The sequence below is a fragment of the Macaca fascicularis genome, chromosome 15, assembly GCF_037993035.2.
Source record: "Macaca fascicularis isolate 582-1 chromosome 15, T2T-MFA8v1.1".
Classification (NCBI taxonomy): Eukaryota; Metazoa; Chordata; class Mammalia; order Primates; family Cercopithecidae; genus Macaca; species Macaca fascicularis.
In genome coordinates, this window is record NC_088389.1 from 60,494,412 (window position 1) to 60,509,035 (window position 14,624).

General features: G+C 40.4%; 1 protein-coding gene across 6 annotated transcripts in view; it reads left to right on the forward strand.

The window, feature by feature from the left end:
• The window catches only part of TSTD2 (thiosulfate sulfurtransferase like domain containing 2), a 33,481-nt gene that overhangs the window by 1,618 nt on the left and 17,239 nt on the right, over window positions 1–14,624 (forward strand). The window contains exons 2-4 of one of the 6 annotated variants that reach the window (XM_005581239.4): window positions 3,968–4,181; window positions 5,582–5,898; window positions 13,626–13,746. In XM_005581239.4, coding sequence (XP_005581296.2) covers window positions 4,017–4,181; window positions 5,582–5,898; window positions 13,626–13,746 — 603 coding nt within the window. In that variant the 5' untranslated portion in view covers window positions 3,968–4,016. The remainder of the gene's footprint in view (window positions 1–3,967; window positions 4,182–5,581; window positions 5,899–13,625; window positions 13,747–14,624) is intronic. The other 5 variants (XM_074017024.1, XM_074017026.1, XM_074017027.1 and 2 more) reach the window with 5 other exon arrangements.

Sequence of the window (14,624 nt, forward strand, 5' to 3'; positions counted from 1 at the left end):
GTGCCTCAGCCACCTAATTAGCTGCAATTAAAGACATGCGCCACCACACCAGGCTAATTTGTGTATTTTTTTCGCCATGTTGACCAGGCTGGTCTTGAACTCCTGGCCTCCCAAAGTGCTGAGATTACAGGCATTAGCCACTGTGCGGGGCCAGTCTGACTTATTTTTTAATAGTTACCTCTCTGGCTCCCAAAGGAGGAAGATAGTTCTGCTGTTACAATAATTCAAGCTGCAAATGATAGTAGCTTGAACTAGGGTGGTAGTGAAGATGATGGTGCAAAGTGATCTGATTAGATTGTACTTCAAAAGCAAAGCTGGCCAGGCATGGTGGCTCATGCCTGTAATCCTAGCACTTTGGGAGTCCCAGCTGTACTCCCAGCTGCTACTTGGGAGGCTGAGACAGAAGAATCGCTTGAACCCATGAGGCGGAGGTTGCAGTGAGCTGAGATCATGCCACTGCACTTCAACCTGGCGACTGAACGAGACCTGTCTCAAGAAAAAAAAAAAAATAGGATTTTCTGAACAAGTGAATGATAGTGTGAGAACATAAGGAGTCAGGAATCATCCCAAAGTTTTTTTTTGTCTGAGTAACCGGAAGAATAAAATTGTCTTGTACTCAGATAAGGAAGACTAGGGAAGACCAGAGTTTGGTTTTGAACAGTTGTATTTGAAGCTGAAGCTAGCTAGCTTCACACGCAGTGGGGTATGTGAATTTGTAGTTTGGGAGAAAGGCCCAGGTTGAAGATATGAATTTGGAGTCATTTATTGTATAGTATTCTAAACATAAAATTTCCTTTATGTTTCCCTTTTTTCTTTTTTTGTGTAATTTTCAAATATTTACAAAAGTAGGGAAAATTTATGATGCATCCCCATGTACTCATCAACTTCAGTAATTCTTAATTCATGAATATTCTGGTTTCGTTGATATTACCTCCTCTCACCCAATTATTTTGAGGCAAATATAGTTTTAAGTCCTTGGAAGTAGATGAGATCACCTGTGGGGTAAGTATAGATATAGAGTAGTTCAACATTTAGAGGTTGGGGTAATAAGGAAGACCCAGCAAAGGAAACTGAGAAGCAGGGACCCTTATCCCTAGCTGGTATTTTCTTTTTTTTTTTTTTTTTTTACTTACTTAATGTCTCTCCTTACCAGAATATAAGCTCCAAGAGGGCAGGGACTTCAACTGTTTCATTCATAGCTGCATTCCCAGGACTATTCCATGGGCCTGGCACATAGCAGAGGTGCCACAAATAATAATAGTTCAGAGTATATACGTAAATGAAAATAAGCTGAGACTGAAAAAAGATGCAGAGTCTGAGGAGATCATTTTGGGGTGGTGGGAAAGGCACCCCACACTCAGGTGTGGAGACCTTGAATCAGGAAAGAACAGGGCTCATTTGCAGAACTGTGGCCAGAGTAGGATATGTGATGGGGAATGGGGAGCATAGTCAGAGATGAGCCTAGAGTATAGAGAAACTTAAGTTTTTCAGGCCTTCAAAGGAAGCAGTGACGCGGGGTAGCAGACAAGACATAAGTGAAAGATAACACTTGAACTCAGTCTTGCTATACATAGTAAGCATATGGGGAGGGAAAGAGATGAAAAAGTAAAGGAAACAAAGCAGCGGAAAGCATAAATGCTGGGACAGACCACATCAGGTCATATAGAGGGAGATTGGGAAAGATGCTGGAGGTGGGATCGGATTGGATAGTAATTCCTTTCTACAGTGTTACCTCCCACATGCACTGTCCTTATAGGTGAGTAAGTTCTCTGTTTCTAGAACAATGCCTGGAACCTAGAAGACCCTCCATAAATATTTGCTGAATGAATTTTAATTTGGAAATGATATATATTCTTTCTCTACCTTTACAATAAAACAGCTTTGAGCATGGAGGAAGTGTGTTGAATAAGATTCTTCTACTTATTTTTCTTCTGTCTGGGAGGCTTATAGGTTTGTGTAGAGTTAGAGATGTACTTTTTTCAGTGGGACTTTAAATGAAAGAGATTTTCATGAGAAAGGAAAGAGAAGCCAAAGAAGGTAGTGTTTCTTCACCCAGTCTCTTCCACTTATTTTTCAAATACAGGAGAATTGGGGTTTAATAAATCTGTATTACCTTGCCTTACCCGTAGAACAAAGCTCATTTTGAGCCCCATGGAAGCACCACTTAGCTGATTCAGATGCATTTTATGTGGTGCAAGTGACATCTTAATTTATGAATCCAAGGAACAAAGGTCCTTCATAAGGAAGTTGGTATTGCGTGTGTCTGTGTGTGTGTAGTCTCCATCAATCCCATCCAGCATTGTTAACAAGCAGTGTGTGTTCCGCCAGACATAAACTGCTCCTCGTTGCCTTCTCCTGGTTGAGGTACCCTGTAGACAGAGTTGTGAATTGTCAAAGTTTGTCACCAGTGTCTCCCACATTCTTTTTTCTCATTCTTAGGGGTGCTTTTTCTGCTCCTTCTTGTGGAGCTTAGGACCTCTTTGCATGTTACTGTTTTCACAACCTTGAGTGTCCACGTCTGGCTGCCTCCTTCAATGTTGTCCTCAAGAAACTAGCTTTGCCAGTTCACTAGTAATATGAAATAACCAGTTGTTATGCTGTGGGGCAGGAATTTGGACAGGGCACAATAGGAACACCTTGTCTCTGCTCTCAGTTCAGAGACCAATCTGGAATCTGAAGGGTCTAGTGGTTGATGCTGGCTGTCAGCTGGAGGCCTCCTCTGTTCCTCTCCACCTGGTTCTCTGTGTGTGATTTCTGCATGGGTTGGATTGGCTTACTCACAGCACAGTGGTTGGTCTCCTCAGCCTGAGCATCTCAGAATGAGAGCTAGTGCTGGCATCTCCTTTTGAGGACCCGACCTCAGTCATACAGCATTGCTTCCATCACATTTTATTTTTGGGAGCAGTTAACAAGCCTGCCTAGGCTTAGGGAAATGGACCAGAAATACTGCTGCAGCCATTTTTGGAAAATATAATCTGTCACAGCTAATTTTTAAAGAAAATGTTAATGTTAAATTTAAAATACAGCATTAAATTAAAATATTACTAATATTACCATTAATTGAACCCTAGTATATGCCAGACACTATATATTAATATTTCTTTCCAGTGCGCAGTACAGTACTGTAATGTAGATACTACAATGCACAATTTCCACAAGAGAGATTTAGAACTCAGAAGTAGCTTGCCCATGTTCACATGCTTGGCAAACTGCTGCAGCACAAACCAAAGCCAATGCCTTTTCTCAGTGTGCCTCTTAGTGCTTGTCACCTGTAACCTTTGCTTTACAAAAGAACCAATACAGTATGATGGTTGTAGTGTGTCCGTTTTGACAAGATTTGGCCACAGTAGGGATTTTGACATTTCTTCTGGCTCATTACAGTGGGGCTCTCTTGGGAACTATTTCTTTTACGGAAGGAAATTTGCATAGCCCTGAAATTAGGGGGCAAAAAGAAAAAAGCGTTTATAACTGAAGGTACTGGCACACAGCTTGATTGATTTGGGTTGTACCTGGTGCTTTTCTGGTATTATTTACCCTAATGTCTGCATGGCTCGCTCCCTAATTCAGGTTTCTGCCCAAATGCTGTTGCTGCAGAAAAGCTTTTCCTACTCTCTGTTCGAAGGGCTCCTCCATCACTGCCTCCCTACCCTGCTGGTCATTCTTTATAACCTTTTCACCATCTGACTTTAAAAATAAAAAATCAATTTATCCACTTGTTTACTTCACCCCACTGGAATGTAAACTCTAAGCAGACAGAAACTTTTGCTTTTGTTTACTGCTATATTCTCAGTGCGTAGAATAGTGCTTGACTTAGAGTCGTTGCTAAGTAAATACTATTGATTTAGTAAGTAAATGAATGCTTAGCTTGGGCTACTTTGCCCATGCTAATTTGCATGATTGATTAGCTTCATATCTTCTTCAAGAAGTAATCAAAGACTAGCATGGCTGCTTCTTTCTTATATTCTAGGAGGTCTTTAACTGAAAGGAATATCTGCTTCACTGTTGCAACCAACCAGATGCCTTCTTCCACTTCACCAGACCAAGGAGATGACCTGGAGACCTGCATTTTAAGATTTTCTGACCTGGATTTAAAATATACGAGTCTTATTAATCCCAGCAGCAGTCTCCAAGCAGAATTAGATGGCAGTACAAAAAAGAAATACTCATTTGCAAAGAAAAAGGTAGAATTCCTATGAATGTTTCATGATCATGTGTGTGTGGTTAATGTAGATACATTTGGAAGTAGCTTATCAAGGATGCTCTCCAGCTCAAGGTCCAGTCTAGTCAGGGACATTAACCAGTGATGTTAATTCCATCCCAGGCAAAGGGTAATCCCAGGCAAAGGGTAATCATAGGCAAGTGTGGCCCTGGAATAGCCATAGTGGAGTACTTGAGGAGGGTGAATCCTAGACAGATGGATTAGTTTTCATTCCTCACCCCCCAGGTCAAAAAAAACCCATAAAGTTGAAAACCAAATGACAAGTGAAGAAAAAAGTTGGTAACTATGATCAACAAAAGATCACTAAAAACACTTCCATCTCAGTAAGAAGATAAATGCCATAATGGAAAAATAGGCAACAGATGTGAACAGACAAGCCAGAAATAAACAAATAGAATAAGCAGGAAAAAGTATTCAGCATTACTACTAATCAAAGATATTAAAAAAAAAAAATAGGGTAGCATTTCTTTTGCCTTTCATTTGGACCAACATTAAAAATATTGATGATACTGGTAGAACTCAGTGAGGCTGTGGATAAAATGGCACCCACATGCTTTTCTGGTTAGAGTATAAATTGGTACATTTTTCCTGGAAGTCACTATTACAGATTAAAATTTAAGGCTCTTTGACCCCTTAATTTTTATTTTGGATGTTCTAAGTAGGTGATTAAAGATATAGAAAGACGGATGCATGGAATGCTCATTCAACATTGCTTTTAACTGCAAATATTAGAAACAATCTGAATGTTCATCAGTTGGTAACTGGTTAAGAGAATTTTCTGTTTGTTTTACAATAAGCATAAATAATTTTTATAAAAACAGTAATATTTTCTAAGAAAGAAGACATTTTGGTACGTTTCTTCCCAGTCTTTTTCAATGTACTTTATAATGTGGTTGAGATTACATTACATAAGCAAATTTTATCCAATTTTTTTCACTTTATATTATATCATAAATATTTTTCCATATAACTTAAAACTGACTGCTTAATATTCCATGGTAAGCATACTTCATAATTTACTTTCCCTATTCCTTTCGAAAATAGCTGATAGTGTTATTTGTAATATTTTAGACCAAACTGTATTATGTATATTCCAGTGTAACTTAGAGCCTTATATCCTAAGAATAAAATTATGCTGAGAGTTATTTAACTTCCTCAATATAAAACGTAGTTTTAATTTCTCTAATAGTCTCTTCTAAAGCTTACTAAGAGACGTGTTACTCCTCAGAGAATTGTATAACATAATGGAACATAAAACTGGAAGCCCCTGTGGAAAGATAATATAAGGAATCTCAGTGAAACTTCTATTAGCCGTAAACCTAGAGTTATTTAACAGTGTTAGTATTTGAAATCTAATTGCAGGCCTTTGCCCTTTTTGTCAAAACCAAAGAAGTTCCGACAAAAAGGAGTTTTGAATGTAAAGAAAAATTGTGGAAATGCTGTCAGCAACTATTCACAGACCAAATCAGCATCCATAGACATGTGGCAACACAACATGCTGATGAAATTTATCACCAGACAGCTTCTATTTTAAAGCAACTGGCTGTGACATTGAGCTCCTCAAAGAGTCTTTCGTCTGCAGATGAAAAGAATCCTCTAAAAGAGTGCCTTCCACATAGTCATGAAGTGTCTGCTTGGCTCCCTGATATAAGCTGCTTTAACCCTGATGAGCTGATAAGGTAAGATTTTCATTCTGTATTTCGGTTTGATTTAAAGTATTTTTCCAACCACAATGAGATACTACAATTCACTCATTAAAATGGCTAAAGTGAGAAAGACCAACTCTGTCAAATGTGAATGAGGATGTGGAACAACTGGAACGCCCAGTCACTGCTGGTGGGAATGTAATATGGCACAACCACTTTGGAAAAGTGTTCGGCGGTTTCTTAAACATGCATCGTTCCTGTGGCCCACTCCTTGATATAATACCAACAGCAATAAAAACATGTCCACAGAAAGCCTTGTACAAGAATGCTCACAGCAGTTTTATTCATAATAACAAAAACTGGAAACAACTGCAAATATCCATCAACAGGAGAATGAATAAACTGGTATAGTCATGTAAGAATACTGCACAACAATAAAGTGCTGTGAACTGCTAATATTCAAGAACATCTATGGGTGAATGAGAAAATCCTTATGCTGAGTGAAAATAGCCAGACAACACAATACATATTTTCTGATTTCATATACTTGAAGGCAAAGCTAATATATAATGATAGAAGGGTTCTGGCAGAGAGTTTGGGAATACACAAGAGATTTTTTGAGGTCTTGGAAATGTTCTGGTTTTGATAGTGGTGTGGATTACACAGGTGTACCTGTGTCAAAAATGATCAAACTTTACACTTAAGATCTGTGTATTTCACTTGTAAACTGTGCCATGCTTTAAACATTTTTAAATAAATAGGACAGGAAAAACTAAGCAAAAAAAAAAAAAGGGGGTTTTAGGCTAGATATCATTATCTGTATGATTTCAAATATACGTATCCAGAAAAAATGCATCATTTATTAGGTTTATTGGGGAATGTAGCATTGCACATAGTGAATTTTTCAGAAAGCAGGTAATGTAGCTTACATTTTAAAGCATCTAAACTTTCTTTGATTTAACCTTTTTTTTTTTTTTCCTGGAATCTTTCAGACATAATTAAATAGAGTATAGTGAATGTGATTGGACTTTTTCTGAGTGCTTTGATGCCATCAGGATGAACTTAAGTAGGAAGGTATAAAAGTTTATATCTTTTTACTAAGAAGGCTCAGACTTACTATTCTGTTACCTCTCCTCCCTCTCTCCTAATTCTAGATCCAAACCCTCTGTATTATTGCTGTGTAACAAATTCAGCTTAAAACAACAAACAATATTTCAGTTTTTGAGGGTCAGGTATCCAGCCGCAGCATAGTTGGTGGTACTAGCTCAGAGTCTGTCATGAAGTTGCAGTCATCTCTTTGCTTGACTGGGGCCAGTAAATCTGTTTCCAGGTTTGCTCATGTGGTTGGTGGCAGGCTTGTTTTCTCAGTGGCTTTTAGTCAGAGGCCTCCATTCCTCTCTATGGGGGTCTCTTCATAGGCTGCCTGAGTGCTGTCATGACGTGGCATGTGATTTGTGAGAGACAAAGACACCAAAGCAGAAACCACAATCTTTTATGACCTAATCTTAGAATTGCCATACCATCACTTTTTATTGATGCTATTGGTCACATAGACTAACCTCAGTACACTGTAGAAGAGAACTACACAAGGGTCTGAATACCAGGAGGCAGGGTCATCAGGGATCATCTTGGAGGCTGGACACCATACCTCAGAGTTGTTACTTTTTAGTGTGTATTACCTAGCACCACTGCCTGCACTTTACCCATTCTGTCAGGATCTTAACTACTGGCAACAGCTAGATCCTTAAGGCACAGAATTCTAGAGGCCTAAGTTAGGCCAATAACATACATACTATATGTAGCCACAGACCGTAGCCTGTGCAGCAGCATATACCCAGTCAGTTGACATTGTTTGCGAGGTTTTGTGTTTTTTTTTTGTTTTTTGGTATTTTTTTGAGACAGAGTCTCGCTCTGTCACCCAGGCTGGAGTGCAATGGCGTGATCTTGGCTCACTGCAACCTCTGCCTCTCAGGTTCAAGTGATTCTCCTGCCTCAGCCTCCCGAGTAGCTGGGATTACAGGCACGCATCACCACACCCAACTAATTTGTATTTTTAGTAGAGACAGGGTTTCACCATGTTGGCCAGACTAGTCTTGAATTCCTGACCTCAGGTGATCTGCCCACCTTGGCCTCCCAAAGTGCTGGGATTACAGGCATGAGCCTCTGCATCCAGCGTGTTTGCAAGGTTTCTTGGAGACCATTCTGTATGTTCTCTAGGGAGGAGAGGTAAAGAAAGAAAATTACATTATTTTCAAAAACAAGTGGGAAGACACAGAGACATTAATTATTCCTCTACCCTATGTAATGTCAGAGCTTGAAAAAGGGTTTTGTATTAGTCTGTTTTCATGCTGCTGATAAAGGCATATCCAAGACTGGGCAATTTACAAAAGAAAGAGGTTTAATGGACTTACAGTTCCACATGGCAGGGGAGACCTGACGATCATGGTGGAAGGCAAGAAGGAGCAAGTCACATCTTACCTAGATGGCAGCAGGCAAAGAGAGAGAGCTTGTGCAGGAAAACTCCTGTTTTTAAAACCATCAGATCTTGTGAGACTTACTATCACAAGAACAGCACAGGAAAGACTCATCCCCATGATTCATTTGCCTCCCACTGGAGTCCTCCCATGACACATGGGAATTGTGAGAGTTACAATTCAAGATGAGATTTGGGTGGGGGCGCAATCAAACCATATCATTCCACCCCTGGCCCCTCCCAAATATCATGTCCTTACATTTATTATGCCTTCCCAACAGTCTCCAAAGTCTTATTTCAGCATTAACTCAAAAGTCCACAGTCTGAAGTCTCATCTGAGTCAAAGCAAATCCCTTCCGCCTATGAGCCTGTTAAAAGCAAGTTAGTTACTTCCTAGATACAATGGGGGCACAGGCATTGAGTAAATACAGCCATTCCAAATGGGAGAAATTGGCCAAAACAAAGGGGCCACAGGCGCCATGCAAGTCCTAAATCCAGCGGGGCAGTCAAATTTTAAAGCTCCAAAATGATCTCCTTTGACTCCATCTCTCACATCCGGGTCATGCTGATGCCAGAGGTCAGTTCCCATGATATTGGGCAACTCTGCTTCTGTGGCTTTGCAGGGCATAGCCTCCCTCCTGACTGCTTTCACAGGCTGGGGTTGAGTGTCTGCAGCCTTTTGGTGCACGGTACAAGCTGTCAGTGGATCTGCCATTCTGGGGTCTGGAGGACCATGGCCCTCTTCTCATAGCTCCACTAGGTGGTGCCTCGGGGAACTCTGTGTTGGGGCTCTGACCCCACATTTCCCTTCTACACTGCCCTAGCAGAGGTTCTCCATGAAGGCCTTGCCCCTGCAGCAAACTTCTGCCTGGGCATCCAGGTGTTTCCATACATCCTCTGAAATCTAGGCAGAGGTTCCCAAACCCTTATTCTTGACTTCTGTGCACTCACAGGCTCAACACCACCTGGAAGATGCCAAGGCTTCGGGCTTGCACCCTATGGAACCATGGCCTGAGTTCTACATTGGCCCCTTTCAGCCACAGCTAGAGCAGCTGGGATGCAGGGCACCAAGTCCCTAGACTGACCCCGGGTTCAGCCCATGAAACCATTTTCCTCCTAGACACTCAGGCATTATCGGGGGAACCAGCCCCCAATATTTCAACGTAGTTTTTTTCTATTTTCCGTAAGTGTCGGCGGATCTGAGAAATAAAGAGAAAGAGTACAAAAGAGAGAAATTTTACAGCTGAGTCTCCAGGGGTGACATCACATGTCAGCAGATTCCGTGATGCCCACCTGAGCCACAAAACCAGCAAGTTTTTATTAGGAATTTCAAAAAGGGAGGGGTGTACAAATAGGGAGTGGGTCACAGAGATCACATGCTTCAAATGGCAATAAAAGGTCACAAGGGCAGAAGGGCAGAGCAAAATCACAAGACCAGGGTGAAATTAGAAATACTGATGAGGTTTCATGTCCTGCTGTGCACGCGTTGTCATTGATAAATATCTTAACAGGAAACAGGGTTCAAGAGCAGAGAACCGGTCTGACTAGAATTTGCCAAGCTGGAATTTCCTGATCCTAGCAAGCCTGGGGGCACTGCAGGAGACCAGGGTGTGTTTCATCCCTTCCTTCAGCTGTATAAGGCAGACACCCCGCAGAGCGGCTGTACGTAGGCACCCCCTGGGAAGGGAATGCATTCCCTTCCCAGGGTTATTCCTTACTGAGAGAAGAATTCAGTGATATTTCTCCTACTCGTTTTCTGCAATAAGAAAAATATGACTCTGTTCTGTCCGGCCCTGCTGTTATCCAGTTCTTTTTCAGGGTGCCCAGATTTCATATTGTTCAAACACGTATGTTTTACAGTTTGTGCAGTTAATGCAATCATCACAGGATCCTGAGGTGACATACATCCTCAGCTTATGAAGATGATGGGATTAAGAGATTAAAGACAGGCATAGGAAATTATAAGAAGATTGATTGGGGAAGTGATAAATGTCCATGAAATCTTCACAATGTATGTTTCCCGATTGCAGTAAAGACAGGTGTAAGAAATTATAAAAGTATTAATTTGGAGAACTAATAAATGTCCATGAAATCTTCACAAGTTATGTTCTTCTGCCATGGCTTCAGCTGGTCCCTCCGTTCGGGGTCCCTGACTTCCCACAACAAGGCATGTGATAGGAGGGGCTGTCATGAGAACCTGGAGACATTTTCCCTGTTGTCTTGGGGATTCACATTTGGCTCCACATTACTCATGCAAATTTCTGTAGCCAGTTTGAATTTCTCCTCAGAAATGGAATTTCCTTTTCTATTGCATTGTCAGACTGCAAATTTTTTGCACTTTCATGCTTTGCTTCCCTTTTAAAACTGAATGCCTTTAACAGCACCCAAGTCACCTTTTGAATGCTTTGCTGATACCCTAAATCATCTCTCTCAAGTTCAGAGTTCCCCCAGATCTCTAGGGCGGGGCAAAATGCCACCAGTCTCTTTGCTAAAACATAACAAGAGTCATCTTTGCTCCAGTTCCCAAGAAGTTCCTCATCTCTATCTGAGACCACCTCAGCCTGAAGTTCATTGTCCTTATCATTATCAGCATTTTAGTCAAAGCCATTCAACAAGTCTCTAGAGAGTTCCAAACTTTCCCACATTTTCTTGTCTTCTTCTGAGCCTCCAAACTGTTCCAACCTCTGCCTGTTACCTAGTTCCAAAATCACTTCCACCTTTTTGGGTATCTTTTCAGCAGCGCCCCACTCTGCTAGTACCAGTTTATTGTATTAGTTCATTTTCATGCTGCTGATAAAGACATACCTAAGACTGGGTAATTTACAAAAGAAAGAGGTTTAATGGACTTACAATTCCACATGGCAGGGGAGGCCACACAATCATGGTGAAAGGCAAGGAGGAGCAAGTCACATCTTACATGGATGGCAGCAGGCAAAGAGAGAAAGCTTGTACAGGGAAACTCCCATTTTTAAAACCATCAACTCTCGTGAGACGTATTCACTGAGAATAGCATGGGAAAGACCTACCCCCGTGATTCAATTACCTCCCACTGCATTCCTCCAGTGACACGTGGGAATTATGAGAGTTACAATTCAAGATGAGATTTGGGTGGGGATACAGCCAAACAATATCAGGTTTTTATTGCCAAATACAGTTTTCTGAGCTGAATATGTTTTAGGAAGTATATTAACTTTTAAAACTGAATCATAGGATTAGATGTTTAGATCGTGGCTCTGAAAAACTCACCAAGTCATATTGCAGAATTCCAGAGGACAAATTTCTGACTTTAAGCAATTCTTGAACTATTTAGTAAATAGAAATACAGTTGACCCTTAAACAACGCGGGGTCAGGAATCCAAAGATTAGGGGCAGTTGAAAATTCACATATAACTTTTAACTCCCCCAAAACTTTACTAATAGCCTCTTGTTGACTGAAGCCTTACCAATAATGTAAACAATGAACACATTTTTCTGTATTATGTATATTGTATACTGTGTACTGTATTAAAGTAAGCTAGAGAAAATGTTATTAAGAAAATCATAAGAGGCCAAGTGCAGTGACTCATGCCTGTAATCCCAGTACTGTGGAGGGCCAAGGCAGGAAGATCACATTAGGCCAGGAGTTCAAGACCAGTCTGGGCAACATAGCAAGACCCTGTCCCTACAAAAAAAAGAAAAAGAAAATCGTAATATATATTTACTGTTTTTTCAGTGGAAGTGGCTCATCGTAAAGGTCTTTATCACCCTCATATTGAGTAGACTGAGGAGGAAGAGGGATTGGTCTTGTTGCCTCATGAGTACTAGAGGCACGAAAAGATCTGCAAATAAGTGGACCCACACGGTTCAAACCCATGTTGCTCACGGGTCAACTGTAGTACAAATTTGATAAATTTTTGTAATTACTACTCAGTACCACATTCCCTTTTGCTTATTGGAAAGCAGAAAGAAAGCAAATTTAAGTAGAAGTCACATTTGAGCTTGTCACTAAAATTTTCTGTACCTTCATTTCCTCACCTCTAAAATTGGAATAATAATGCCTGCCTTGCCTACCTCCCAGTACTGCGGAATGAGTTATATAATAGGATGGTGATAGTATGAGCAATTGTGAACTACACTGTTCTATACAGATATGGCCCTTCCATTTCATGTGGCCCCACACTTCAGGGAAGTTACTTAGTAGTTAGAGAAACAAAGAAAAAGACACATGAGATAATTAGCAGATGATACAGGTCACATAATTATCAGTTGAATTGTATGATACAGAGAATAGTTTGTTATAGGAACTTAGAGAAAGGAAAATAGGATCTAAAATAGATAAGAACGTTTCGTGGAGGAGCATGGAAAGCATGGAGGAGATTAGGTCCTGAAATATGATGAGGCCGTTGATGAGAGAATCAGACTCCAGAGCTGGATAGTACCTTAATTGTCCTGTACTGTAACATTCCCTAAAATATGTTCTGTGGGACACTAGTTCTAGAGGATGCTAACAAGGTATTGAAAAAAGGGGTATTAAAGACAAATTTGGGAGGCACTCAGTCAAAATGTTGTTACTGCAAGACTTCTCAGAGCCTTTTAGAGGCTTTTGCTGGGATTCTTAAGGAGGGAGATGCTGTCTGTAGGGTTTCCAAATATAATTTTATAGAACAGCTTCATAACACACTTTGGAAAATATAGTTTATTTCCATTCTCTCATTTTACATACGAGGAAACCAAGGCCCAGAAGTGATGAAAGACCTGCCCAGCTAGTTAGTATGACAGCACAGTGCAGTAGAAAGAGTATAGATCTGGTGTCAGAAGACTGGCGTTTAAGTCCTTACTATCACTTTCTGGCTGGCTGACTTGGGAGGAATTGGCCTCAATTTATTCAGCTGTAAAATGGGGATAATAATAACCTGCATCATAGAAAGAGGGTTATAAGAAAAAATGGAAGTGAAACTTTTTTGTATGATGATTCATACAGATACTGCCTTATGTGAGAGGATAAGCCAGAATGGAACCAAATTTCTGACTTTTCTATGAATTGGAGTTACTGATACATGTCTCTTGGATGTGACCATTAAATGAGGGATCAAAGTAAACTCACTTTTTGTAAAGTAAGTTCAGTGCAGATACTGTCTTCTGTAGAGCAAATATAAAAAGAAGTTGCTTCTCGTTTCAGGAGAACAATAATCAGAGCAAAGGCAGGCATGAGTGTCTTCATCTTAGCCTTCCCTCGTGTACTGTATGAATTGTGACTTCTTTATGTCAGCGACTCAAATGCTCTTTGCCTCGGATTTTCATTTTGTAGTGGCCAGGGCAGTGAAGAAGGGGAGGTGCTCCTTTATTACTGCTACCGTGACCTGGAGGATCCCCAGTGGATCTGTGCCTGGCAGACAGCTCTGTGTCAGCACCTGCACCTCACAGGCAAGGTAACACCTTCTCCTATATTCCTTCCTTCACTGGGTTCATCTTGCCTGCCAACCTTGGATTGCAAATGCTGTGCTCATTGTAAAAAAGATTCACTCTTGAGTTCTTAGAAGTTAGGGAAATTCTGCTGGGCATTTAAGGAAAATATTAGGCAGCTATTAACGTCGTATTTTATAAGAATATTTACTAGCATAAACCAGGAGTCAGCAAACTTTTTCTTGAAGTACCAGATAGTAGATATTTTAGGTTTTGCACAAAAAACTATTCAGTATTGTTATAGCATGAGAGCAACTATAGATAATATGTAAAATAATTAGATGGCTGTGTTTGAATAAAACTATATGCAAAAGCAAGGATAATTTGCCGAGCCCGGTATAGGGAAATGTTCATGATATATTAACTGGAAAAACATTTTATAGAACATAGAGGTGTGATTCCAAGTTGCTTCTTATTTTTCTAGAACTTGCCAGGGTCATGTACCAGCTCAGGGTATTGACATTTGCTGTTTCCTTCCTCTCCTAGAATGCTCTTCCCTTGCACCTTCACATGGCACATACCCCACTTCAGATCTCGGCTCACATACTGTCTCCTTAGACCTCCAGTCTGAAGTAGTCCTCTCCAGATCTCATCACGTTCTATCCCTTTCTGCTTTTCAAAGAATTGATTAGTATCTGAAAGTATAATTTTCATTTATAAGCTTCATGAGGACAGGAATTTTGGTCTTAATTAATTGATGTATTCTCAGTGCTGAAACAGAGCTTAGCATGTAGTAGACCCTCAGTAGATATTTGGAGAAGATAGAATGAAGGAATGAATGCATGTTCATGACAAAACCAGAAGTGCATGTATAAGCATGGAAGGTTGCGTGTACCAAAATGTT